Genomic DNA, 25,458 nt, shown 5'->3' with positions numbered 1-25,458 from the left:
AAAACTGCAGCCAAACGTGTGAGCACATAATTTCAGTTTTGCAAAAACATTGCTATGTTCAAGTATATTTCATGAGACCAGGCTGATATTCAAAGTGCTACTCATAATGTATAATGTCCCTTGAGATTTTACAGAGTGAGTGATTGGATGTGGCATTTGAACATGTGCTACATTTAGGGGAAGCAACGAGGTGTAATCATTTTATATTAACTCACTTCATAAAGCATATTATGTCTTCATTTCTCTCATGTGTATTATTTAACCATATTGAAGCACTTTGCAAAACATCGCTTTAAATAGCAGGTTTATAACTGGGTTTATAAACATACTCTTCCTCTCACTGCATGATTTATGTCCTTGGTGTCCTTTGTGATCTGGCAAGATCTGTGTACCCAACTCTCCTGCTGCAGAGGTCGTTCGGGCCACTGCTATAGATGCCAGCTGAACAGATGTGTCATTGCGTGGGGTGCTGGCACACCACACTGCCAGTTATTAAAGTATTAAGAGCCCTGGAATTCACACATCCCAAACTGCCCACACGTGCCAAGCATGTCTTTATACACTGCTAAACATGTGCATATTGCACCTGTTCCATTTACACAGGTGTCTAGAATATTTGCAAGTCTAACAACAATGACCAGGCCTGATGGATATAACTATCTCTCTAGGCCCGAACTATAATTTCCAGGGCTGTGAAACCATTTCGCTTGTAAAAACTAAAAAAAAATGAACCATTCCCCACAATATATAATTTCTTTGCAAATTTATTATTTATAATATTTCCAATATAATAGTATTACAGTAATATCCCACCCCAAATCACACACGTATGCCAAATTTGATTTGTTTCGTTTCATTTGTACAATGGAATCGAGCGTTTGCTCATCTACAATACAATCTTTTACCAAGACAGCCCCATCAGACTGTCATTCATATCAGAATTAAATCCCCCAGCTATATTCATAACTGTAATATGAATCCACTCTTTGTTTAGTAGATCTACAGTATTTAAGCAAATAAGGCTCTTAGCTGACGTCTCAGTAATGTATGTGCACCATCTGGGATATGTCCAAATTTATTTTCACAATACATGACAGGTGACCCACTGAGTGTTTATGGTTGTGTCACAGGTATGGATAATTCTATCGATGTTGCGCTGTACTCTGGTCTGGGTGCAGGGGTGATTGCTGTGGTTGTTCTCATCGTGGCCATCGCTCTCTACAGGAAGAGTCAGAGTGAGTACGGAGTAGACGTCATTGACCCATCTGCTCTGGCAGGGGGCTTCCAGTCCTTCAATTTCAAAACCACCAGACAAGGTAAGAGCTCACTGTAAAGGATGTGGTTACTCACACTTTAAAATGTGGAAATGTCATTGAACAAGATGCAGAATATCAAACCGAATGGCAATTGCAAACAAATTATACTAGACCTTTTCTCTGAATTAACATCACTTTTTTAGCCATTTCCAATTACTTTTAACCAAGGTCAATTTTGGGGCAGTATAAATCAGTGCCCTAGCAGTCTAACCACAGGTATAATTCATCACATTAACAAAAGGCTTGTTTCACAGTGTTTGACAACCAGAAATTGTCCAATGCTTGATATTAAGTTTCCAAATACCTGTACCTTTTGGGGCCAATGTATGCTTATATGCTCAAATTTTACTGAAAAGCACATGTGATCTAACCATTTTGGCACTTCTGATGTTGCCCTACAGTCACTCTTTCACCCACACAAACATGCTTCCTTCAGGGACCACACATTCTCAACCAAACAACCTGTCAGCCGTGCCAGTAAGTTTTGTTGATAAGTGTCTGTGGTCACGTGACCTGCATTTAGTTCCGCTCTACACATCCATATTGCTGCCCCTGACACTTTTGGGTCACAGCAAGTGATAGCCATCGCCTCGCAGGGTAATCAATCTCGGCAGCTCCTGACAGCACACAGAAAAGTGCCACTGGAGCTGTGACAAGCAGCTTGCGTTTACTGTGCTCAAGGCATGGAGAAGCAAGACCCCCCTTTTGTATGCAACAGGAAAGAAGGGGATCAAGGATCAGCTGAGCTACATCTGTCAGGTCATCAATCCTACTTAAAAAGGCCAAATTTCTCCCTGTCTCCCGCTGCACCCTCAACCAACAGACATTCCATTTCCCATCAGTTCGCAGGGAAGGCCAAACTTGACGCACCAGAAAAGGAGAACATGCTGGATGTTTATTTTATGGCACAGGGTGTAGAATGAGAAACTGCCAAAGCTGAAGCTTCACTAAACATTTGTTCATTCAGACTGAGGAATAGCTGAATGGCTCGAAAAGTTACTTATTACAATCCTGTCTATGGGAGCTTTTAAAGGAATGTTACGTGTTCAGTACAAGTTAAGCTCAATCAACAGCATTTTTGCCATACTATTGATTACCACAAAAATTAATTTTGACTTGGCCCTCCTTTTCTTTAAAAAAAGCAAAAATTTGGGTTAGAGTGTAGCACTTTCAATGGAAGTGAATAGGGACCAATTTTTGAACATTTAAATACTCACTTTTTCGTAAGTATAGCCACAAGAGATAAACAATATGTGTGTAAACATGATTTTAGTGTGATAAAATCACTTACTAACCTTTTCTATGTAAACTTATAGCCAATTTTACAATTTCGTTGCCATGACGATGTAATGTCAACAAACCCTAAGTTCCTAAAATGACTGTAAAAATTACAATTTAAACAACTTTACAGCTCAAATAATACATGAGCTTTACAAGTGCTTTTTTAAAATGATAAGCTTCACATTTCTGCCTTTAAACCCTAAAAAAATTGGCCACATTCACTTCTCACTGTAACCTCGATTTTTGCTTTTTTTTAAAGAAAAGCAGAGACGAGTCGAAATATATTTTATGGTAATCAAGTTTATGCCACAAATGCTGTCGATTGAGCTTAACTTGTATTGACTTTGTTGTGATGTATTTTTGGATCCTGCACCCTAATTTACTTAATTTTTGGATGAGCGTGCCTTTTTTGTACATTATTGTTGAGAGCTAAACATCTAGAAGATACACATATGAGATTAATGGGGTCTTTTTCTCATGAGAAAAATCATCATGGTTACTTTCGTAACCTCCGTTCCCTGATGGAGGGAACGAGATGTTGTGTTGATGTAGTGACACAAGGGGTCACACTTGGGAGCCCCAAACACCTGCTTTTTTGAAAAAAGGCCAATGGGAATAGGCGAGTGGATTTGCATGCCACTTCCCCGGACATACGGGTAAAAAAGGAGCTGGTATGCAACCACTCATTCAGGTTTTGTGCTGAGGAGCCGAGACCAGGTCCCGGCCATTTCAGCGGGTAGTTCAGCGTGGCAAGAGGGACACAAAGACTCGTTCCCTCCATCAGGGAACAGAGGTTACGAAAGTAACCATGACGTTCCCTGTCTGTCACTCACTCGATGTTGTGTCGATGTAGTGACACTAGGGGTCCCTATTCAAAACGCCACAACTATCTGAACTGTGTTACGTGAACTGGCGGTGCGTGACAGGCAGACCGCTGTGTGCCTCGTAGCCAGCACACCAGGCCGTCACCTCCCCCAACGCTCTTATGAGCATCGAACGGTCCTTCAGGAGCAAGTCCACTGCCCAACAATAGGGACAGGCTAGCCCAGCCGAGGCCACTTCTCCTCTCTTTTCTCCCCAAAAAGAGTGGAATTTGTTAACCGACTGGGAGCCATAAGTGTCTACGTCAGGGGGTGTCCCTCCCAATAGGAAGACCACACCGCGCCCAAAAAGAGGGGGGGTATTTTGAGTGGAATACGTCACATGGTCTTACCAAGTCTTGTATCTCACCGGAAGTATGTCATGTGGAGAGGTCCCATGGTAGGTCCTACCCGAAGGGGGAGGAGTTTCTACAAAGCGGAGGGGGCAGAGGGGCCTCTGCCCAAGGAAGATGCAGTTTACCGACAGGGAAACGATTTTGCGGAAGATATCACATGGGGTCGCCTTCGGGGAACCAGCACATGTAGAGCACTTACCTCAGTACAGGGCCTCATTAGCGCATGTACTGGGCCGGCAAAATCTCAGTCATCGAGATAGTTGAGGATGCGGACACCCACTTCCCTTAGTGGGGCAAGGGCTGCCTCTGCGACCTTCGTGAAGAAGCGAGGGGACAAGGACAGGCCAGAGGGGAGGACCTTGTACTGGTACGCCTGGCCTTCGATGGCAAACAGCAGGAAGGGTCTGTGTCGAGGTAAGACTGAGACGTGGAAGTATGTGTCCTTCAGGTCTACCGCCGCGAACCAATCTTGATGCCGGTCACCCGGAGAGCGAGGTCGGTCACCGAGCACAGTTCCTGCATCAATCCCGGGTCAGAACTACCCTCGTGCCTTGGCTTGGTGTGCTTGCGGGAGAGCCATGGCGTGCAGGGCGGAGGCAGCTTGTCCAGCGGCACCGTAGGCCCTGGTCGTCAGGGACGACGTAAACCTACAGGCCCGGACGGGATCTTCGGGCAACCGCGCCAGATGGCGGCGCTCTGCGGACACAAGTGCACTGCATGCACCTTATCCACCTGGGGGATCACCGAATACCCCCTGGCTGCTCCACCATTGAGGGTATTGAGAGCAGGGGAGCTGAAAGACTGGGACCGGGCAGTAAAAGGTGCCTCCCACGACCTTGTCAGCTCCTCATGCACTTCCGGAAAGAATGGATGGGGGCGGGGCGTGGCCGTGGGCGGCGCCCAGAGCCCAGGAACCAATCGTCGAGCCGCGAGGGTTCAGGGGAGAGTGGAGGGTTCCACTCTAGCAAGACGTTTGCGGCTGTCCGGGAAAGCATGTCCTTCATTTCCGTGTCGGCCTGAGACTGGGCGACCATTCCGGAAGGATGAAGCCCAGTCGAAGCCTCTGCATCTGACTGGATGAGCCTGCTCTCCGATGCTGCGCTTGATAACTCATCGTCTTCCTGGGCTCCAAACAAGAGGTCGAACTCACCCTGAGACGTGCCGGCAGTCTCATCCGAGCGCCCGACCAGGGCAAGCGAGCATGCTGGAGAATGGGAGGTCCGTGGGGAGATACCCGGCGGAGGTGGTCCAATTGATGTCCTCAAATCGCCCCCAGTGCTAACCGACGCTGCCTCAAACCTTTAGGTAGAAGGACCGGTGCCTGGAGCCACAAGGGTGGCTTGCTTTCTATTAAAGAGAGACATTTGTGATTTTTCTTTTCTAGAGCTAGTGAGAAATACATACATAAAATAAATTTTTGTATGATTCATTCTATTATATTCTGGATCAAGTGCTTTAATTCTGTCTCTCTCCATGACATTTGTTGCTTTTCTCAGTGTGTAATTATGATCAAGTATTCAGACCCCTTCATTTTTTTTTCACATTTTATGTTGCAGCCTTATGATAAAATGCTTTAAATTATTTATTTTTTCACATCAATCTACACTCCGTAACCCATAATGACAAAGAAAAATCCCGATTTTTGATAACTTTGCTAATTTATTAAAAAGAAAAAACTTAAATCTCACATTGACATAAGTATTCAGACCCTTTGCTATGACACTTGAAATTTAGCTCAGGTGCATCCCATTTCTCTGGATCATCTTTGAGATATTTCTCGCTTTGATTGGAGTTCACCTGTGGCAAATTCAATTGATTGGGCATGATTTGGAAAGGCACACATCTCTATAAGTTCTCACAGCTAAAAATGCATATCAGAGCAAAAACAAAGCCATGAGGTCAAAGGAACTGCCTGCAGAGCTCAGAGACAGGATTATGTTGAGGCACAGATCTGGGGAAGGCTACAAAAAAATTATGAATACTTTCTGAATGCACTGTAAATAGTCTGAATACTTTCTGAATGCACTGTAAATAGTCTGAATACTTTCTGAATGCACTGTAAATATTTCAGCTCACTCTCTAAGTCACAGGTTACAGTGTGAGACTCTGGACCTTTGCCCGTCTGTCTGCGTTAGACCTGCTGTAGAAATATCTGCCATTGAGTCATTTTAATCGCAACTTTAATACCATATCTTTCCTGCAAGGTGTCCAACTACATCCCTGTTTCATTAACTCCTATAATTTTGCTACCTTGCCCTTTCATTTTACTCTGTCACTTTAAAGATTTCCTGTCCCACGGTGAGTAGAAACGAGGAGGAAAAATCAATTTGTTGAATATAAGATGTAGAACCATTTAATAAACTCTAATTTCAGTCTGATGAAACTGAAATCAGTTTTCTGCTTCAGAAATGTCAGTCATTTTAATGGTAAAAGACTGTAAAAAATTTTAAGTAAAAAATCCTTAATTGGTTAATGGCGAGTTACCTTAAAATATACTGTAAAATGTTTTAATATATTTAAAAAGACAATACATGTACTGTAGTTTTACAGTAAAATGTTGTAAAAATTAAAACTAATGTATATGAAAAAAGTATTATTTTCCCTTATAATTAATGGTAAAAAATTAATATTACGTTTAACAAGAGAGTACATGTACTTTTTACGGTATAATATTGTTAAAATTACGGTAAAAAACAATAAAAAACTTCCCAGAATTCCCTGCGTGACCCATTACATTTCATTATATTTTATGTAATTAGTTATGTTTCTTCTTATTTTTAATATTAGTTATGTACATTGTGGTGTTCTGTATTTTATTTGATGTAGTTTAGTTAATGTTTATTGCATTATTTTAATTTCACATATGTTACCCTGATGGTGTTTAGTGTTTGTGTGAGTGACACTGAGCACTGTCTCTACATGTTTATTGGTCATTGCTCCTGGAAGGGCCACTATTGATGAACTTCATGTCATCATGTTCTCTTCTGTAATTACTACAGTGATTAACACTACATTATAAAGTGAAAAGCAGATTATTACCGTTTTAAATGGTTAATATATCAAGTTTATCATTTAATAATATAAACAACGGTAATGCATCGTAAAATATACAGGCATCAAAATTACATCCCATAAAGCCTGAAATGTGGTTACCATATTTTTTACAGTGAATTTCTGATAACCACAGCTGCCAGTTGTTTAATGTACATTTAACAGGATTTTTTTACAGTGTAGCTTGTAGTTAAAGTGTAATGAATTCTCGTTTGATCATTCCAAATGTCCATATGCAGCTCCATGATTCCTTAATTTCAGTGAATTTCCACAACATTTTGAGTTGTCCTAAGAACTTTGCTGGACTTTTTAAAATCAGAAGACAGGCCCATCTTCACCCTATCACAAAACCTTGAACTGTCCAAGCCTGGAGACTGCAGATATCCCAAACGCATGACACGATCAGCCCAGTCTGGGGTAATTAACAATTTTCCTAAAAATAAAGAACCATTAGCCTCCTGCCTCCCACCCCTCACTGTGCAGCAGCTGGCCAGCAAGGACTAAGTGACTCAAATGTTAGAGCTACTTTGGCACCAGGATGAATCGTGGGGGCTCTGTGGTGGTGTGTGTGTGCCTTGGATTAGAAAAGGTGGGAGAGAAACAGTGAGTGATGAAGTCCCCTTTCGAAGAGCTGTTCAAACCCGAGCTGGGAGATGACAGATTTAAAAATTTTAAAAACAAAAAGGTCACTCAACCTTAAAATGTGTTTGTTCTCTTGAGGAGGTAAATGATTTAATTATACTATGAAGTGCAAATGCCTGGTAATGTCACTGGGGAACTTCCTGCTTTTTTAACATGAAAACTGTGCTAATGGACAGTGACAATTCTTTTAAAGATGTGACTGTTAACATGAGTCAATGCATGTAAGCCGCTGTTGTCATGAACAATCTATTGTGACTAGTGGATTAAGAAATCAAATAACATGTGGCAGCAGCTAAGATGAGAACTAACCAAGAGTCTACACTTCATCTTTTTTTTTTTTTTTTTTTGCTAAAAAACAAACAAACAAAAAAAAACAGCCTACAGTGGTTAGCTGGTCTCCAAGCCTGGCCGAGCTGTTTAGACTGGTCTGTTTTGATTGGGTGGGTTTTGGCCACTTTTCAGCAGGTCAGTCAGAGGGACCAGCTGGTCGACCAGCTAAACACCAGCTTGGCCAGGAAAGCAATGATTCTAGACCTCTTCTTTTTCTTGGTGGACTGAGTTTGATTCTGTTGAAATGGACTATAATACATGATTGGAAAACGACAGCTTAGAATAAAAAAAACATAAATATTTAACAATTAACCCCCCTTTCAGAACCATGTGAGGTCAGTATCAGGTAGCTAGATATTGAAAGTACTAAATAAGTCTGTTACTTATTTAGTTCGTGCTATTGCATTTACTTTTCTCACATGCTTTACAAAAATCATTTTCACTTTTTCCTATAGATATTTTTCCACTTTCCGAATCTCTCAGAATTAATATTTTAGTCAAAGTAGCAAATTAAATATTTATCTTTTTCTATTTACATGCCTCGATTTTTAGGCCAAGGTTGGCTGCATCTGGTTTTACTGGAGATGTTACCTCAGGATCTCATCTAACCATATTCTTTTTGCTTTGCATCAACACATCCTATATACACTATATGGACAAAAGTATTGGGACACCCCTCTTAATCATTGAATTCGGGTGTTTCATTCAGTCCCATTGCCACAGGTATATAAAATCAAGCACCTAGCCATGCAGTCTGCCTTTACAAACATTTGTGAAAGAATGGGTCATTCTAAAGAGCTCACTGGATTTGAGCATGGTACTGTAATAGGATGCCACCGTTGCAATAAGTCAGTTTGTGAAATTTCTTCCCTCCTAGATATTCCACGATTAACTGTAAGTAGTATTATTGCAAAGTGGAAGCGTTTAGGAACCACAGCAACTCAGCCACGAAGTGGCAGACCACGTAAAGTTACAGAGAGAGGGGTCGCCGAGTGCTGAGGCGCATAGTGCGTAAAAGTCGCCAACGCTCTGCTGACTCAATAACTGCAGAGTCCCAAACCTCCTCTGGCATTAACATCATCACAAAAACTGTGCGTTGGGAGCTTCATGGCATGGGTTTCCATGGTCGAGCAGCTGTATACAAGCCTTACATCACCAAGCACAATGCCAAGCATCGGATGGAGTGGTGTAAAGCACGCCGCCTCTGGACTCTGGAGCAGTGGAAACGTGTTCTGTGGAGTGACAAATCACGCTTCTCTATCTGGCAGTCTGATGGACGAGTCTGGGTTTGGCGAATGCCAGGAGAACATTTCCTGCCTGACTGCATTGTGCCAACTGTAAAGTTTGGTGGAGGAGGGATAATGTTATGGGGTTGTTTTTCTGGAGTCACAAATGCTCTTCTGGAAGAATGGGCAAAAATTCCAACAGACACACTCCAAAATCTTGTAGAAAGCCATCCCAGAAGAGTGGAAGTTGTTATAGCTTCACAGGGGGGACTAACTCGATATTAATGTCTATGGATTTAGAATGGGATGTCATAAAAGCTCCTGTAGGTGTAATGTGTAGGTGTCCCAATACTTTTGTCCATATAGTGTATATACAGTATACTGCCAGCCAAAAGTTTGGAATAATGTACAGTTCCCTGTCTGTCACTCACTCGACGTTGTGTCGATGTAGTGACACTAGGGTTCGCTCTTGAGAGCCCCAATCACCTTTGCTTTATTCAGAAAAAGCCAATGAAAATTGGCGAGTGGAATTTGGATGCTGCTCTCTACCTCGGACATACGGGTATAAATGGAGATGGCATGCACCACTCATTCAGACTTATTCTTCGGAGCCGAGCGCATGTGTGTTCATCCCGTCACCTTACCTTCTGGTACAAAAATTTCATAGGCTCCTGGGGCATATGGCATCCTTGGCGGCGGTACTCCCCGTCAGGTTGATGCATATGAGACCGCTCCAGCACTGGCTACAGACTTGTGTCCCGAGGTGGGCATGGCGTCACGGCACCCAGTGCATGAATATCACGCCACGGTGCCATCAAACTTTCGGTCCTTGGTCAGACTTGGCGTTTCTACGGGCAGGGGTTCCCTTAGAGCAGGTCTCAAGGTGGCAGGCAGGCAGTATCGGGGCTCTGGACAGGGCCCCGCCTGCAATGGCACATCAACTGCCTAGAGTTGCTGGCTGTATCGCTGGCCCTGCGGAGGCTTCGGCCATTGATTCAGGGCAAGCACGTGTTGGTCCGGATGGACAACACTGCGACTGTGGTGTACATAAACCGCAAGGGCAGGGTACGCTCATGTCGCAACTCGCCTGACGGCTCCTCCTTTGGAGTCAGCAGACGTTGAAGTCTCTGCGAGCCACTCACCTCCCGGGCGTCCTCAACCATGCAGCGAACGCGCTCTGACGGCAGGTAATGCTTCATGGAGAGTGGAGACTCAACCCCATGCAGTCCAGCTGATTTGGGAGAGATTCGGAGAGGTACAGGTGGACCTGTTCACCTCCCGAGAGTCCTCTCACTGCCCCCTTTGGTACTCCCTGTCTGAGGCTCCCCTCGGCATGGATGCCTTGGCGCACAGCTGGCCTCGGGAGCTGCGCAAGTGCGCGTTTCCCCCGGTGAGCCTCATTGTACAGATGTTGTGCAAAGTCAGGGAGGACGGGCAACAAGTCCTGATGGTTGCGCCGTACTGGCCCAACTGGACTTGGTTTTCATACCTGATGCTCCTGGCAGTAGCCCCTCCCTGGTGCATTCCCCTGAGGCAGGACCTTCTCACTCAGGGGCAGGGCACGCTCCGGCACCCGTGGCCAGATCTCTGGAATCTCCACATCTGGCTCCTGGATGGGACACGGAGGAATTAACAGGTCTTCCACCAGCAGTGGTAGACACGATCACTCAGGCCAGAGCCCACTCCACGAGGCGGCTGTACGCTCTGAAGTGGCGTCTCTTCGCGAATTGGTGTTCTTCCTGTGGGGAAGATCCATGGAGATGCGCAGTCGGGTCTGTGTTGTCCTTCCTACAAGAGGGACTGGAGAGACGGTTGTCTCCCTCTACCCTGAAGGTGTACATGGCTACTATTGCAGCATATCATGATACACTGGATGGGAGACCCTCTCGACAGCACGACCTGATCACCAGGTTCCTCAAAGGCGCGAGGAGATTGAATCCCCCTAGACCACGCCTGATTCCCTCTTGGGATCTCTCTGTGGTCCTACCTGCCTTACAGAGAGCCCACTTTGAGCTCCTGGAGCAGGCCGATCTCAGCACTTTGTCCCTGAAGATGGCCCTCCTGGTGGCACTCACTTCTATCAAGAGGGTAGGGGACCTGCTGGCGCTCTCTGTCACCAGCGAATGCCTGGAGTTTGGGCCGGCACACTCTCATGTGATCTTGAGACCCCAGCCCGGTTACGTGCCCAAAGTTCCCACCACTCCCTTCTGGGATCAGGTGGTGAACCTGCAAGCGCTGTCGTTGCTGTGTCCAGTTTGTGCCCTGTGCATCTATCTGGACCACATACAGAGCTTTAGGTGCTCGGAGCAGCTCTTTTTCTGCTTTGGAGGGCAGCAGAAGGGGAAAGCTGTCTTCAAACAGAGGTTGTCCCATTGGATTGTGGATGCCATTTTTCTGGCTTACCAATCACAAGGCCTGCCGTGCCCTTTGGGAGTCCGTGCGAACTCCACTAGAGGTGTTGCGTCCTCCTGGGCACTGGTGAGAGGTGCCTCTCTAGCAGACATATGCAGAGCAGTGGGTTGGGCTTCACCCAACACCTTTGTGAGGTTCTACAACCTGTGCATAGAACTGGTTTCAACCCGTGTTACGGGGTAACAACAGGTAGGCCGGGTGTATCGCTTGCATTGCGCCTTTCCCCTTTTGAGGTGATAATGTGCGCTATCTTGTCCACAACAGTTCCCCGTAACTGGTGAACACTGGGTGCCTCTTTAATTCCTTAAGCACTAATCGGTGGTGAACTCGGCAGAGGAGTAACGCCGCCAGGCCCAGTACTCGTGGTATGCCCCTTTTCAGGTGAACCCGTATACTTGGGCTCAGTGCTCCATACATGGTGATTCCCCCCTCAGTAATCCTGTGTGATGCGTTTCCACTGTTCGGTTTCCCCTCAGGTGAACCCTGTGTTCCCCTCGTCAGAGCTCTGCTCTGCCTCGGCCACTGTTGCTGTGTACCCTCTCCATATGTAGGGTCCTCCCCAGTAATATCATTCCATATGTGAACTTCCCCGTCGGTAAGTCCATGTGAGGTATTCTCCACGTTAACCTCCCTCAGGTAGGATGTTGTCTCCGTAGTGCTCTCCCTCCTGGAGAGGGAAGAGCACTTCCCCAGCGCTATTCTAGCAGGTACTCGGCAGGAAATTACTCAATACAAAAACCTGTAGCTTCCTTGGGTAAGTGCCTCCTCCCACCATTATTGGGACACGGGAGACACCTTACCTATCTCGCTGGAAGGTCACGACGTGGTCAAGTGCTCGCTGCGAGGCACGCAGCAGCCTGTCTGTGTCTGCTCCTCCATACCTCCCGACACGTTTCAGTGCCTGCGCCGTTTTGTATAGGAATCCCTAGTGTCACTACATCGACACAACATCGAGTGAGTGACAGACAGGGAACGATTTTGCTGTTTCGGAGGGAAATTGGTACTTTAATTCACCAAAGTGGCATTCAACTGATCACAAAGTATAGTCAGGACATTACTGATGTAAAAAACAGCACCATAACTATTTGAAAAAAGTCATTTTTGATCAAATCTAGACAGGCCCCATTTCCAGCAGCCATCTCTCCAACACCTTATCCTTGAGTAATCATGCTAAATTGCTAATTTGGTACTAGAAAATCACTTGACATTTTAAAGATATTTGGTTCGTTAAATGAAGTTTAACATTGTCTTTTGTTTGTTTTTGAGTTGCCACAGAATGCAATAGACTGGCATGTCTTAAGGTCAATATTAGGTCAAAAATGGCAAAAAAGAAACTCTAGAAACTCGTCAGTCAATCATTGTTTTGAGGAGTGAAGGCTATACAATGCTTGAAACTGTAAAAAAAACTCAAGATTTCATCCAAAGGTGTACACTACAGTCTTCAAAGACAAAGGACAACTGGCTCTAACAAGGACAGAAAGACATGTGGAAGGCCAGATGTGCAACTAAACAAGAGGATAAATACATCAGAGCCTCTAGTTTGAGAAATAGATGCCTCATATGTCCTCAGCTGACAGTTTCATTGAATTTTACCTGCTCAACACCAGTTTCATGTACAACAGTAAAGAGAAGACTCGGGTGCAGGCCTTATGGGAAGAATTGCAAAGAAAAAGCCACTTTTAAAAACAGAATATCAAAAAGAAAAGGTTAGAGTGGGCAAAGAAACACATATATTGGACAACAGATATGGATGGGGATCTTAACCCCACTGAGCTTTTGTGGGATCAGCTAGACTGTAAGGTGTGTGAGAAGTGCCCGACAAGACATGGCAAGTGCTACAGGAAGCATGGGGTGAAATGTCACCTGAGTATCTGGACCGAACTGACAGCTAGAATGCCAAGGATCTGCAAAGCTGTTTTTTCTACAAGTGGAGGATTGTTTGATGAACACTCTTTGAGGTAGTTTAAGAAGTTCTGGAATTTATTTATTTTTTTTTTTTTTTATTGTTAAATTAATTTTTCACATTATTAATGTCCTGACTATAAGTTGTGATCAGTTGAATGCCACTTTGGTGAATAAAAGTACCAATTTATTTCCATAAGAGCAACATTTTTACATTATTCCAAACTGTTGGCCGCCAGTGTATATAGATAATAATGTGTGTATATATATATATATATATATATATATATATATATATATATATATATATATATATATATATATATATATATATGCCCTAAATAACAGACTATTTTTTAATCTCCCCAGGCACTCCATTTCTACTGAATTCCTCCATGCAGCCTGACATAACATTGGGCCAGACCTACAGCAGTCCAATCTGCTTCCAGGACTCCATTGACAAAGAACTCTTTGACCCCCTGCCAGACAAGGTCAAAGATCAGAGCTCCTTTATGGTTTCACTAGGTGTTTCAGACAGAGCTGAGTACCATGTCAAATCCCACCAGGAGAACCTTACTGCTGGCCTTCACCCCAACTACAGCACAGTAGAGGGCAAAAAGATGAGTATGATTCCTAATGGACCGCATACTCTTGGGAAGCCTCAGTTAAAGACAAGCGCTGTGTTTGGCCACCTGGGTGGCCGATTGGTCATTCCAAATGCAGGTAAGAGGAAGAATGTGAATAAGGGTGACAATTGATTAAAATGTAAATGTAATTAACTAAATAATATGCTGATTAATCCAAATAATTGAATACATCAATATCTGCTTAGAATGGCCCCCAAATATAATTCAATATATAGTAATTCAAATATTGATTAATATAATATACAGTAATATGTAATATAATAATGCAATATAATATAATAATTCTGATTATTCAAAGACATTACATTATTGTGGCAGATGAGTAAACCATTGATTAGACAAATAGTGGCTTTAGAGGTAAATATGTTTTTATTTTTATTTATTTTATTTCCATGATTAAACATATCACTCACCAACAGCAATTTGTTTTGCAAATAATTTTTTCAAGATTGTATTTATAAAAATAAATAAATAAAACCTCTTTTTATATTAATCACAATAAATTAAAGTTTTAAATCAGCAGCCCTAGTTTTTTCTAGATTCAGCCAGCAATCCGAAACTTTGCTGATAATAATTCAGAAGTGACCTTAAGATGCGGGCAGCTACATTTATTTAGCAATTGGCACTGTAGTCACAGTTTCCTTTCTCTGAGTTGAATTTAAGGCAAACAATGGCAATGGTAACTGAACAGGGTGTGAAATATTTGTTTTCTCTAATCCTATGTCTTTGTCAGATAAGTGTTCTACAATGAATGTTCTCTTTGGCTGATGCTTGTAAGGGTCAACAATCCACTAAACCTGTTCTCTCTACGGTCCTTGAGTTGAAGGGTCTTTGAGGCCAGAGAAAAACACTTTTTCTCAGGGAAACTGTTGAACGAGAGAGAGGGAGAGAGAGAGAGGTTGATATTGTACTCATGAGAGTACTCATGGTTAAGTAAAGAGAGATGTAGAGATTGTAGATTTCAGAGTAATGAAATACCAATGTGCATATTGGCAACATACAGCATTCTAAATGTATTGTGAATTGCACAGCTGTTTTTGTACATAAATGGTGTCTCTCTGCTGATATCCTCTGTTGTTTTTGCAGGAGTTAGTTTGTTGGTTCCTCACGGGGCGATTTCTGAGGACACTTCTTGGGAAATGTACATGCTCATCAATCAAGGAGAATCGAGGTAAGACTGTAAAATGAAAGATCTGTATTACTGTCATGCTTTTCTGTAGGTACTAGCATTTCTTCCGAACCCCTGCTATTCAGAGTTTTTTATTTTATTTTATACAGCTGGCCTTCATACAGAAGTGCTCAAATGATGGGCATATTTCATAAAATGCTGTTACTTTGTGAATACCTTGCTTTTGATGTTGAAAAACACATTCTTTTTATTCATTTAGTTGCATTTAGTTGCTTTTGATTTCAACTTCCACTGATTTACTATTGTCTTTCAAGTGCATACGTGCATTAATACATTAAAGGTGTCATGAATTGGATTTGTATTTTATTTTATAATGTTCCTTGAGGTCCATAATGTTAGTGTGATTGTTAGTCATAATTTAGGTATAATTGGTCATTTTCTGACCAGTTTTTGTGCTTCTGATTCAAATGCTCAGTTTTTTGGGGTGTGTGTTCTTGAAGAATTCAGTGTAAATGCCCACTGCTGTGATTGGGTAACATCTTTGCATGTGGATAAGTGTAAATGCCCCCGCCATTACGTGCGTGTGGGGTTGTTTTGAAAACTTCGGATGGTTAAAAAAATGACAAATGGAGGAATTCATCCATACATGTTTAAGCCAGAGTCTGATCCCGAATTTGAAGAAAATTAACCCCCTCCACAAACACCACAGATACTGCAGTCTGTGACAGCGTGGTAAGTAATCACTGTAATTTACTTGTCTATTTGTGTAATAGGTATTACTTTTATTGTTGTTTAAACCAAGACGTGACACAATGGTGTGTATCTTGTTAAATAGTTGGTGCATTTTCCAACGGTGAATCATTTCAGTGTTTTTCAAATGCTGAGTAACGCATGACAGTACCAAATAAAGTGTAAATACATGGTGCTATCACATTTATAACTGTGCAACATGTAAACGTATACAGGATACATTCACCAGTATTTGTTGCACTGTCATTTGTCATATAATCATCTTTCATCATATATTCAGTGTAGTGACAAACGCATACATTGTTCATTACAATGAGCCATGTTTTCATTAAAAAGGAACGAGATTGTCTAAATATATTGATAGCAATACTCTTTAGGTGCATCTGTGGCAATTGTGCCATCATGCCAACAGAACAAGAAAATATATGTTGAGAGATCCCTGTGCATTAAAACTAATACATGAATGTCTAAAATCACTGGAATCAAATCAAATACTCAGTACACATCTAACAGTCTGTAACATACGAAGCAAAACAATTAACATGGATACTCACTTGTTTGTTGCGACATCACTGTCGGGTCCAATATAGTTGGCACTGCATCAACTTTTAATTTAAGTCTCTCTGCAAAGCCTTCTTTGAACTGTCTTGTTTGTGAAAGAATCATCGGTAAAATGAAGTGAGCAAACAAACACGTTCTTACCGACGGGACATTAAAAATAAATGTCAGCCACTCTTTCTTAATGTTGGGATTCTTGCGAAGCAAATGCAAGATATCTAGTTTCCCACAACCTGCCACTGCAACGTCTTGACATCTTCGTGGCCATCGTGACACCTCCTGTTGCTCCAAAAATAATCTCACCGCTCTACTCTAACCGCAAGACCGGTGGGCGGGCCTAAGCAGTGTCGACGATAAATTAGGCATTGAACTGTTTATGCAGAGGCTGGCCTGTGCTGATGTAATACCTCACTATGACATATTATTGAGGAGGAAGTAGAGAACAAGCCATTTTGGCACCTTTTTGGACTAACGAAGAAGTTTTCGGTTCTGAAATTTACAGTATGTTTGTATAGTGCTATGAAATCTTATATGTCAAGATATCATGGTAAGTTTGATTTTCCAGTTCATGACCCCTTTAAATAAACAATCTAAAATATTCATAACCACAGCTTAAATCATTTCCATATATACAGTACATCCCTGTATTGCACCCAGTTTACATGAGCCCTTTAGGAGTCAAGGTAAGATGATCTCTGCATTAGAAGAAAACGTTTTCAAAGGATTTCAGTATAAATGTAAATCTTGTCCCTTGAAGCCTTGCTTGTGACATTACAAGTTTGTTCTTTAAAGTGTCCAGGGAATGCCAAAGCCTATGGAGTTGCCTGTATTGTAGGAAAAAGTATATTTTCTTGGAACAAATGAATGTGGAATGCAAATATCAGAGTTGACTTTACTGACAAGACTCTCTCCCCTTAAAGTGGGATCTGATTAGGATGCTAGAGATGGAGTCTCACCTCACATTGGAATGTGTAATGCCATAAAAGCTCTGACATACAAGCAGGGACTCTGACTTTGAGTTGTGGAAGTATTTTCATGTCACCATACTCTAAGGGCAAATGAAAGCCACAATTTCCCCTTCCTTTATCATGTTCTACATGTACAGAACTGAATTTTGTTTTGTTTATCTTGATTGTTGAGTGATCATTTTGTGTGAGTTAGTAGGTCATGGTCTGTACCCCCACCTGACTCTTTCTTCTTTTCACTTTCGTGAGTGAATGTGAAGGTCTTAATTTTTGACACACTGTGTATTATGTATTCTCAGCATGTAAAGGTAATGACCCTGTATAAATCTTGAAGTATCTCCAGAGACAATATGACTGTTTCACTCTGCCAAACCTGAAGGAGATCCAACACATGGCTCAGTTGCCCAGACTGTATATGTCTTCATAACAACATAAAAAGGTGAAGGAAAGATTTATATCAAATGAGTACAAAATGAGGATGGCATTGCTTACTCATTCTTTGACAGAACACTGGTTAAGTCTAAAGCATTGACTTAAAGGTGCAATCAGTACTTTTTCCTTATTAAAAAAGTTTTACCCATAAATTAATGAATAGCACTTCTGACGTATATTATTAAAATTTTGTACAAATTTTATGAAGGCTCTAGTCATATCAGTGACCTAGAAAATGCTGGTTTATTCTTCACTTCCATCTTGGGGGCCGCCATGTTAAGATCACATGACCAGCCGTATTTTTATTCGACCAAGTTACTGCTACTACCACTACTACTACTACTACTACTAATGCTTACTTTATAGGCAGAAGAGTTAACAAAGGCAATTTTAAAATCATGAAAGTAAATTTAAACAAAACAAGCTAACCAAACATTATAAAACAAAAACACAATATACATATTAAAGGCAGGGACGTCTGACCAGGGGTAATGGTGGACCTGAGTAACAGTGGCCCTCAATAGAGGGGGGCCCACAGAAAGGCTATATTGATATTCCATTATATTATCATGAAAACATTATATATTGTAATAAAATGCTATTGGTAAGAATAAAATGTTGCAAGACTCGTGTTCCATCCATAAAAATGCTGAGATCCCCTTTAATCCCGTGTTAGTTACCCCCCTCCCCACCCCAGACAAAAAGTAAATGGTCTCGTCCTTGTTGGTAAGTGGTCAGATGTGATGCTTAAAGGTTTTTTTTTTTTTTCTCCAGAACTCCATGACATGTGGATTATTCCTTACATTAATCCACCAATAGAATATTTGATGAACGAAATCATGATGATGCATTTAATTTTTTCTGAGAGGTGCAGTTACACAAGACACAATGAATAACCTGTTTTGTTTGTCACTGATATGCAAAAAAAAAAAAAACGGCAAAATTATTCCACTGACCCTATACACTTATTCACGCTAGTGCCATCTTTGATTTTTAATGGATTGACAACAAGGCTGTGAGGGATAGAATTACAGTCTCTTCAATGGACTATACTGCAGTTTAAAGTGTTTTTGGATCATTCTGCAGACAAAATATTGATAAAATATCTGTCCAAGAACATTCAGTATACAAAGAACGTCCTGGTTACTTGCGTAACCTCCGTTCTCTGATGGAGGGAACGAGATGTTGTGTCGATGTAGTGACACTAAGGGTCACCCTTGGGAGCCCGAGACACCTCTGGTCTTTGATAAAAGGCCAATGGGAATTGGCGAGTGGTATTTGCATGCCACACCCCTGGAAATACGGGTATAAAAGGAGCTGGTATGCAACCACTCATTCAGGTTTTATGCTGAGGAGCCGAGACAAGGTCCGGCCATTTCAGCGCATAGTTCAGCATTGTGGCAGGAGGGACACAACATCTCGTTCCCTCCATCAGGGAACGGAGGTTACGCAAGTAACCAGGATGTTCCCTATCTGTCACTCACTCGACGTTGTGTCGATGTAGTGACACTAGGGGTCCCTATACAAAACGCCGCAACTGGCTGAACTGTGTTACGTGAACTGGCGGTGCATGATGGGCAGACCACTGTGTGCCTCGTAGCCGGCGCACCAGGCTGACACGTAACCTTCCCCAACACTGTTATGAGTGTCGAACGGCCCTTTGGGGACAAGTCGACTACCCAAAGATAGAGACAGGCTAGCCCAGTCATGGCCTCTTTTCCCCTTCTTTTTTTCCCACTCCCTAAAAAAAGGGGGATTATCCGATTGTGCCGACCAGGTCTAGTCGGGGGGTGTTCCTCCCAAGGGGAGGACACCGTGGAGACCACGCCTCGCCCAGAGAGAGGGGGTATTTAAGTGGAAATACGTCACATGGTCTTGCCGAGCTATGTCGGAAGTATGTCATGTGGAGAAGTCTCATGGTAGGTCCTACCCAACGGGGAGGAGTTACTACAAACATGGAGACTGTGGCAGAGGGGCCTCTGCCCAAGGAAGACGCAGTTTGCCAACAGGGAAACGAATTAGCGGAAGATATAAATCGTATGGGGTTACCAACGGGGAACCGCAACATGTGGAGCACCTACCCCAGTACAGGGCTTTTAGTTAGCACCTGTACTGGGCTGGCAACGAGTCTCTCCAAAAACTTGACTGCCACAGGGCTCGGAGGAAGTCAACCAGGGAACACAGTTTGTGAACACTACTAGGAGTTAATGGCGCACATCTTCAGCTCAGGGGAGGTGAAAGGCGCTATGTGCAAGCGATACACCCGGCCGGCTGTCCCGGATTTATCTGCTTGTATTGCATGCCACTACACAGGACAAAACCGGTTCCACCTGGAGGTTGTAGAACCTCGCAAAGGTGTTGGGTGTTGCCCAGCCCGCTGCTCTGCAAATGTCTGTTAGAGAGGCACCCCTAGCCAGGGCCCAGGAGGCCACTTCACCCCTGGTAGAATGGGCTCGTAGCCCTACCGGGGGTGGCACATCCTGGGTGTGATATGCCATAGTTATGGCGTCAATGAGCCAGTGGGCGATCCTCTGCTTGGAGACAGCGCTTCCTTTCTGCTGTGCACCAAAGCAGACAAAGAGCTGCTCAGAGATTCTAAAGCTCTGCGTGTGATCCAAATAGATGCGTAAAGTGACGTCAGGGCTGGGTCTGCCTCCTCCTGGGGCAGCGCTCGCAGGTTCACCACCTGGTCCTTAAAAGGGATCGTGGGAACCTTGGGCACATAGCCCGGTCGGGTTCTCAGGATCACGTGAGTGTAGCCCGGACCGAACTCCAGGCACGTTTCGCTGGCAGAGAACGCTTGCAGGTCTCCTACCCTCTTGATGGAAGTGAGTGCAGTCAGGAGGGCAGTCTTCAAGGAGAGTGCCTTAAGCTCAGCTGACTGCAAAGGCTGAAAGGGGGCTCTCTGTAGACCCTGAAAAACTACAGAGAGGTCCCATGAGGGAACGAGGCGCAGACTGGAGGGATTCAGCCTTCTGGCGCCTCTCAGGAACCTGATGATCAGGTCGTGCTTCCCTAAGGACTTACCGTCCACTGTGTCGTGGTGTGCCGCTATAGCGGTTACATTCACCTTCAAGGTGGAAGGGGACAGCCGCCCTTCCCATCTCTCCTGCAGGAAGGAAAGCACGGATCTGACTGCACATCTTTTGGGGTCTTCCCATCGGGAAGAACACCACTTAGCAAACAGACACCACTTAAAAGGCATACAGGCGCCTCGTAGAGGGGGCCTTAGCCTGAGTGATCGTGTCTCTTCCGCATCCCGGGGGGCTGTCGCAAGGAGCGTGAGGTCCGAGAACCACGTTTGGGTTGGCCAGAAGGGTGCTACCAGGATGACCTGCTCCTCGTCCTCCCTGACCTTGCACAGGGTCTGTGCAAGTAGGCTCACTGGGGGAAACACATATTTGCACAGGCCAGGGGGCCAGCTGTGTGCCAGCGCGTCTATACTGAGAGGTGCCTCGGTCAGGGCGTACCAGAGCTGGCAGTGGGAGGATTCTTGGGAGGCGAACAGGTCTACCTGTGCCTGTCCGAATCGACTCCAGATCAGCTGGACCACCTGAGGTTGGAGTCTCCACTCTCCCCTGAGGGTAACCTGCCGTGACAGTGCGTCCGCTGCAGTGTTGAAATCGCCCAGGATGTGAGTGTCTTGCAGCGACTTGAGGTGCTGCTGAATCCAGAGGAGGAGATGGCGGGCGAGTTGTGACATACAACGGGAGCACAGACCGCCTTGATGGTTGACATATGCTACCGTTGCCATGTTGTCTGTCCGAACTAACACGTGCTTGTCCTGGATCAACGGCCGGAATCTCCACAGGGTGAGCAGAATTGCCAGCAACTCGAGGCAGTTGATGTGCCAACTCAGCCGCAGGCCCATCCATAAGCCGGCGGCTGCGTGCCTGTTGCAAACAGCGCCCCAGCCCGTTTTGGAGGCATCTGTCTGACCACGACGCACCTAGAGACCTGCTCTAGGGGAACGCCTGCCCGTAGAAACGTGAGGTCGGTCCAAGGGCTGAAGAGACGGTGACAGTGGCCACCGCTGAGGATGCCATATGCCCCAGGAGCCTCTGAAAAAAATTCAGTGGAACTGCTGTTTTCTGTTTGAACGCCTTCAACAGTCAACGAGACTGAGTCCAACTCCAAACCGAGAAAAGAGATGCTCTGAACCGGGAGGAGCTTGCTCTTTTCCCAGTTGACCCGAAGCCCTAGTCGGCTGAGGTGCGAGAGCACCAGGTCCCTGTGTGCACACAACACATCCCGAGAGTGAGCTAGGATTAGTTGAGGATGCGAATGCCCACTTCCTTTAGCGGGGCAAGGGCTGCCTCTGTGACCTATGTGAAGACGCAAGGGAACAAGGACAGATCGAAAGGGAGGACCTTGTACTGATACGCCCGACCCTCGAATGCAAACCGAAGGAAGGGTGTGTCGAGGTAGAATCGAGACGTGGAAGTACACGTCCTTCAGGTCTACTGCCGCGAACCAATCTTGATGTCGGATGCTTGCTAGAGTGCGTCTTTGCATCAGCATCTAGGACGGGAGTCTGTGTAAAGCCCGGTTCAGTACTCGCAGATCCAAGATTGGCCGCAACCCTCTGCCTTTTTTCGGTACAATGAAGTAGGGGCTGTAAAACCCCTTCTTCATCTCGGCCGGAGGGACAGGTTCTATCACACCCTTCCGTAGGAGGGTGGCGATCTCCACGTGCAAGGTAGCAGCGTTTTCGTCCTTCACCAAGGTGAAGTGGATACCGCTGAACCTGGGTGGACGCCTGGCGAACTGAATCGTGTAGCCGAGTCAGACGGTCCGGATCAGCCATCGCGACAGATCGGAAAGCACAAGCCACGCATCCAAGCTCCGCGCGAGGGAGACCAAAGGGACAATCTTGTCGGACGTATCGGTAGGTGGGGCCTCGCGGTGGGGCAGAGCTCGAGGTGCCACACCATGTCCTGGTCGTGCTGAGTCTAGGGACATCGAAGCACTTACCTGGCTCCTTGTGACCACCCCGGAACAGCCTGGGATGGGGGAGGAAGAGGCCTGTCCTCGTGATCCGTGGAGACTGTCACATCGGGCGTAGACTTGTGCCACAGCTGGGCACGCAGGGGCGGGGAGACCGCCGCTGGAGCACCAAACCTGCCAAATAGAGTGGTGGTCGTGATGACGGCCGTGCACACCGGATATGTGACCCAGGGAACAAGGAAACTGCTCTTGCTGAACTCTTGGGTACTACAGCCACTTGGGCATGCAGTGCAATTAAATGCAAAGGTAACAAAAGATTCTCCTCCCGGCCCTCGACTGGGGGATGGAGTGGTCTGCTTACCAGCTCCAGAGCAGCAGGTTTCGTCGTCCCTGGGTCGCCCGTCTCAGGGGCGCTTTGAAGCCTTTCGTGGGTTCTTGGCGGCCGCGAGACGGGTGGCGTCTGCTTCCTGCGGTGGGCTCCACGCCGGGGCCGCAGGGGGACACCCTTGTCGACGAGCAGACGGGGTGCGGGATCTTGAGCCATGCCGGGCAGGATGTGCCGGATAACCTCTGTCTGCTGCTTCACCGCTGAGAACTGCTGGGCAAAGTCCTCGGTGTCGCCGGACTGGCCAGCTTGGTAAATGGGGGCAGCAAGGAACTTGTCGGCCTCTCCCATCTTGACCAGGTTGAGCCAAAAGTGGCACTCCTGGACCACCAAGGTGGACATCGCCCGCCCTAGAGACTGCGCCGTGACCTTCGTCGCCCGGAGAGCGTGGTCGGTCACCGAGCACAGCTCCTGCATCAATCCCGGGGCGGACCTACCCTCGTGCAGTTCCTTTAGCACCTTGGCGGACTTGCAGGAGAGCCATGGCATGCAGGGCGGAGGCGGCTTGTCCAGCGACACCGTAGTTCTTGGCCGTCAGAGACAGCGTAAACCTACAGGCCTTGGACAGGAGCTTTGGGTGCCCATGCCAGGTGGTGGCGCTCTGCGGGCATAGGTGCACCATTAGCGCCTTTATCCACCAGGGGGATTGCCGAATAGCCCTTGGCCGCCCCACCATCGAGGGTAGTGAGGGCGGGGAAGCTGAGAGATTGGGACCGGGCTGTAAAAAGTGCCTCCCACAACCTTGTCTGCTCTTCATGCACTTCCGGGAAGAAAGGAATGGGGCGGGGCGTGACTTTGAGTGGCCGCCCGGGAAAGCATGTTGTCATCTCCGCGTCAGCCTGTAACTGGGCGACAGCACCAGAAGGGAGGAGCCCAGCTGAGGCTTCCGCGTCCGACTGGACGAGCCCGCTTTCCGATGCTACGCTCGAGAGCTCATCACCTTCGCGGGCTCCGATAAGAGGTTGAACTTGCTGTGAGATGAGCCAGCAGACTCATCCGGAAGCCCGATCGGGGCAGGCGAGCATGCTGGGGAATGGGAGGTCCGTGGGGGGGATACCCGGTGGAGGTGGTCCCATTGGGGCCCCCAGTGCTAGCCGCGCTGGCCTCATACCCGTGGGTAGAAGGACCGAGGCGGGAAGCCTCTGGGGTGGCTTGCTTTCTTAAGAAAGTAAGCCGCGACCGCATCGTTGCCATGGACATGTTCTCGCAATGAATACATGACCCATCCACGAACACTGTCTCCACGTGAGCAGTGCCCAGACACGAAAGACTAATTGTGACTGTCAGAAGGCGAGAGATAACGAGCACAACCAGGAATAACACAAGTGAAAGGCATCTTTAAAAAGACATGTCTTTAAAAAGACGTTCCGTGTGTGCCGCTCTTTTAGAGAAATATACTCTTTTAGAGAAATATACTCTTTTATTTCTGCTGAAGCGCCCAGGGGCATTCTCTGCAGTGCACCAGTGCAGAGGGGTGAGAAGCCGCTGAAATGTGCCGTCAGATCCAGCAGAGTTGAATGAACAGTCGTAGGAATTCAGCTCAGTGAGCATGACCGTTTGGCTTCAAAGAGAAAATCTGAATGAGTGATTGCATACCAGCTCCTTTTATACCCGTATGTCCGGGGGAGTGGCATGCAAATACCACTCGCCAATTTTCATAGGCCTTTTATCAAAGACCAGAGGTGTCTCGGGCTCCCAAGAGTGACTCCTAGTGTCACTACATCGACACAACATTGAGTGAGTGACAGATAGGGAACTCCAAACATGAGTTGTGGATAAGATGTGATCGAGCTTTATACAGCTTTATACCATTCGTGCCACTGAAGAGGTGGTAAGTCTATTCCTCACAGCCTCGTTGTCATTCCCATTCAAAATTAAAGATGAGGTCGAATGAGGATGAATAAGGTCTATAGGGACAAAAATACATTCGAATAAAAATATTGCAAAATTCAGTTTCATTGCTAGTAAAAAAATAAATTATAAATATGTGTTTTATAAATAAATTATAAATATTATAGTTAGTTAAATAATATTTTAAGTTAATTTTGGGCACTGTGTAAATGTCAGTTAGCAAGACTTGCTAAAACTACCTGAGAGTAGTAATGCCTGAGGATAGACTGAACAACCTGGTACTCCTCTTATTTCAAACATCTTATGGTGACTTTGCTAACAAGAAAACTTGTATAATTTATTTTATTAGCTGACATTATTGTTTTTCCCCCGCTAAGTTATTGCTTGATTCAAATTATACAGTATGTTTGAAAATAAA

The 25,458-nt window shown here is 45.2% G+C and overlaps 1 protein-coding gene across 1 annotated transcript in view; it reads left to right on the top strand.

The window, feature by feature from the left end:
• Positions 1-25,458, top strand: part of LOC127434239 (netrin receptor UNC5D-like) — a 276,011-nt gene that overhangs the window by 234,014 nt on the left and 16,539 nt on the right. Inside the window, exons 9-11 of the mRNA XM_051686828.1 lie at positions 1,131-1,316; positions 13,746-14,099; positions 15,110-15,194. Coding sequence (XP_051542788.1) covers positions 1,131-1,316; positions 13,746-14,099; positions 15,110-15,194 — 625 coding nt within the window. The remainder of the gene's footprint in view (positions 1-1,130; positions 1,317-13,745; positions 14,100-15,109; positions 15,195-25,458) is intronic.

Source organism: Myxocyprinus asiaticus, chromosome 4 (assembly GCF_019703515.2).
Source record: "Myxocyprinus asiaticus isolate MX2 ecotype Aquarium Trade chromosome 4, UBuf_Myxa_2, whole genome shotgun sequence".
Classification (NCBI taxonomy): Eukaryota; Metazoa; Chordata; class Actinopteri; order Cypriniformes; family Catostomidae; genus Myxocyprinus; species Myxocyprinus asiaticus.
The sequence above is the reverse complement of the archived record's forward strand: the minus strand, read 5'-3'. Positions and strand labels throughout refer to the sequence as shown.